The 3,770-nt window shown below is 35.3% G+C and overlaps 1 protein-coding gene across 1 annotated transcript; it reads right to left on the bottom strand.

Moving 5' to 3' along the window:
• Positions 1–1,927: 1,927 nt before the first annotated feature.
• LOC137809688 (ethylene-responsive transcription factor ESR2) lies at positions 1,928–3,424 on the bottom strand. Its single transcript, XM_068610784.2, has one exon. The coding sequence runs from the start codon at positions 3,338–3,340 to the stop codon at positions 2,138–2,140; it is 1,203 nt and encodes a 400-aa protein (XP_068466885.1). The 5' UTR covers positions 3,341–3,424; the 3' UTR covers positions 1,928–2,137.
• Positions 3,425–3,770: the final 346 nt, after the last annotated feature.

Here is a 3,770-nt window from a genome sequence, read left to right as displayed (position 1 = left end):
TTAAATAGAAATTAATTTTAGAAAGTAAAATAATTAGATATTATTTAAACTAATAAATATTGTGAAACATTTTAAAGCACTGGAAGAAAATATGTGAAATATTTTTGGGAAGATAAGTTGGTAACTCATTGAAGAACAATATGTTGAGAAAGAGAGGAAGTCTTAACTCCTCTGAATCTGCAAGCAGTTGTTTGAAATGGTAATAAATTTGAGCAACTTTGTTCTGGAATTCAATATTAGATATCGTAACACGCTTGCTTTTCTTGTTTCCCAATCAAAATAAAAATCACACGGACCTCCACATAACCCTTATTCATAACCAAGTCCCCAGCTAACTAATTCATTTTTACTAATTTCCACAACTCAACTTTACTTTTTTCTATGCTGGTCCTAAACCCTACTTAGACAATTATGCCATTTTAATCAAGTTAAAACCCTACATCAATGTCATTCAATTAACATAGTAGCCACAACCCTTCACCCCAATAACATTCTCTTCTTTCTCTTTCACCACTCATAAATGCTAATTACTAATACATTTCAGTATCAAAATTTCAGAATTAGAATTAAATATACATTTTTTAACTAATATTAGGAAATGCGCATGACAATTTGTAGTAAATGTGTATTAAATCGATACAAAATATAATAAAAGACTTGAAAAACAAATACTTTAATTATTATATTGATTTTTATTTGTAAAGCTTGGAAATGAATGTGTTTTTCTTTATTTATTTATGATGAAAGTAGAATATAATGTATTTTTCGTTCTTTCCTTTTTATAAAAGTAGTTAATATTATTTTATATTTGATGATGATGATTTAAGCCCTTCCTACACTTTATAACACCTTTATTGACTTTAATTACTCATTATTATTGCTTCAAATGTTAGAAAATAATATGATAATACATAAGTTAATTTTATAAAATTGAATTAAATTTAAAGTTTATTTTTTATATAATATTAAATTTAATTAAAATTTATACCACCAAAAATTATTTGGATATTTTTGTACCGTCCTCAATAAAGATATTTTTGTAAAAGTAGACTAACATTCTTTACAAATTATAAAAATTAATGAGTAATTTTCATCGAATACAATACTATTTTATTTATTTTTTGAAAGTTACAAGATGTTAACAAGATTGTGAAGTAAGAGAATTATTTCCACCAAAATCTCATCAATCAAGTCAGAGATCCATCAACTATAATAAATTAATGTCATCTTTATTCCCCATTTATCAAAGTTTCTGAGACAACTTGGCCCATACGTCTAAGGTAGCATTGCACGAAGGTAGTAGAACATTTAATGCCCTGTGATTCCTAACCGGAAACTTGCACAAGATTGTGGTTACAGGAACTTCATTCTTCTAGTATTTATTTTGTTTTTAGTGCTAGTACCAAAGTTGTATATGTCCATATGTGTATAAACCTTCTACACAATTTACACCGTGTGTTGTCCTGTAACCAAAAATCCTCACCCTGGCTGCTATTGCTTTTTGGTTGAATGAGAAGCTTCAGTGCTACACTTTTTCCCAGAAGAACCAATTCTACTACCACTTTTTTCTCTCTTTTAAGTCACAGCAAAACAGCAGAACGCAACAAGCACTTTTAAAGAAAAAGACAACACAAACAGGCATTATTGAAACCAGACTACTATGTTCTCCAAATAAAAGGAAGAATATACAGCAGATCCATACAAATCAGAAAAAAGGTTTTAAGTAATCAGACAAAGTTTTCTAGTTCCAAGGTCAACGCATAAGTTATGATCATGTAGCAAACAAACACATTGATAACTTTACTCTTGAGTGCGTCGTGCTCATTAACCACTTTTCATTAACTTTACAATCCTCAGAGTAGAATAACAAAAAACAAAACTTAGAGTAGTGAAGAAACTTCAAGATTGTCCAGCTCCAACATACCAATAAATAAAATATAAAGCTTTCAAATTATCCATAGATATAATAGAGGCATACTACAAAGTAAGCTAGAGCAAACTAATTAACCTTGTAAAACCAAGGAATAACAAAACCCTAAAGATTAATTAGTTTCAAATTGAAAGAGCAAACCAAAGTTGCGAAGAGGCAGATTCAAGGACCTGACTACATATACAACTAATATCAGAAACAAACAAACTAAGCATTTTGCATCCTTATTGCAAAAGAATTAAGAAGCTCTTGGTACTGAAAAACATCTTCAACGATGCAATTCTCTGCATGATTCGCCATGGTGTGTTCATTCCCCAGAGCCATACCCTGCACGCTATCAAACCCATTAAAGCTGTCAAATTTCTGCATGGGAAAACCCTGATGATCGAAAGAAACACCGAAACTCTCATTCTTCTGAAACCCTTTCTTCGTGTCATCAGAGCATTGCACGGTGGAAACAAGTGTTGATTCAGATATAAGTGAAGGAAGAAGGGACTCCTGAGGGTTTCGAAAAACCTCCATTTTTGGCAAACTCTCGCACTTACTAGGCTTTGTTTTGGGCAAGAACTTGTTAACTATCTCTTCCAACAATCCCGAATCCGAAGACTCTCGAGAGAAAAATCCAGACCCGCTATCATCATCATCACCTTTTTCAGTGAAATTAGTTCCACATAGGGTGTTCACATTAACAGACGAAGAGCCTTCAAAAGGATAATTCACCGAATAACTAGGAAAAAGAGGTGACGAAGAAGAAGAAGAAACAGTTGGTAACGACGAAAAAGTAGAAGCACCCTTGTTGTAGAACTGGTCGTGGAAGTTGTGGGTGGAAGAAGAAAGCAGAGAAGGGTTGTTTGAGGAAGAGTTAATGAGGTCGCGAAGGAGAAGCATATTGAGTGTGGAAGAAGGGTTTCGCGGGTTGGAATAGGAAAAGTCAACGGCGCTAGGGTGGTCAAAGCACATGGCGGAACCGGTTGAGTGGCGGCTACGGTGGTTGGTGAAGGGTAGTGACGGAGAGTGTTTGATGAAGTTGTTATTATTAAAAGAATGAAAGAAGTGTTCGGTGGTGGCGGAAGAAGCTTGCGGAGAAGTTGGGTACACGAAGTTAGTGCGTGCCTTGAGACCGCGCATGGCTCTGGCGGCGCAGTCGTAGGCGCAGGCTGCTTCCTCCGCGGTATCGAAGGTTCCCAGCCATCGTCGCTCCTTCGACTGAGGGTCTCTAATCTCGGCGGCGTAACGTCCCCACGGCCTGCGCCTCACGCCACGATACCTCATGGCTCCGCTGCCGTCTTCTCTTAAAGTCCTCTTGTTGACTGCGGTGGACCGTTTAGGGTTTTCACCGACAGCTGACTCTTTCGGGTCGGATCCGAGAATCGGAGCCACACCGTTGAGACGCCTCATTGCTTCTTCCATGGTTTTTCTTTTTTTGAAAATGTTGAAAATAGTACTAATAATAGTAGAATTATTTTGTGAAGGGAGAAAGAGGGGTTTTGGTTTGATGCTGCCTTGAAATCGGTGCGTTTTGGTCTTATTTATAGAGGTGGTGCGTGAAGAGTTATTGCACACGGCAACATGGTGAAGTAGATGAAGTTTTTTCATTTTTTTTTAATTTCTTGTTGGGATATTGGGAAAGTGATTGATTTAATCATGCATGCTAACACAATAATCGATATACAAGAGAAGCAAGACAAAAACGATGACACAAATCTAGAAATACCTGACTTTTCATTCCATTTTTTCAGGATTATTGGTACTTTTCACGGACTAGTTTAAAACAAAAGTGATTAGTAATGTAATTAATGTATTGGGATATGCTTTTATAAATAGATACTTTTACTTAAGT

This window comes from Phaseolus vulgaris, chromosome 2 (assembly GCF_051622355.1).
Source record: "Phaseolus vulgaris cultivar YP4 chromosome 2, ASM5162235v1, whole genome shotgun sequence".
NCBI lineage: Eukaryota > Viridiplantae > Streptophyta > Magnoliopsida > Fabales > Fabaceae > Phaseolus > Phaseolus vulgaris.
This window is presented reverse-complemented; position numbering and strand designations above follow the sequence as displayed.

Excerpts from the sequence above, each read along its gene's own strand:
- LOC137809688 (XM_068610784.2), bottom strand. The coding sequence starts at position 3,340 with ATGGAAGAAGCAATGAGGCGTCTCAACGGTGTGGCTCCGATTCTCGGA.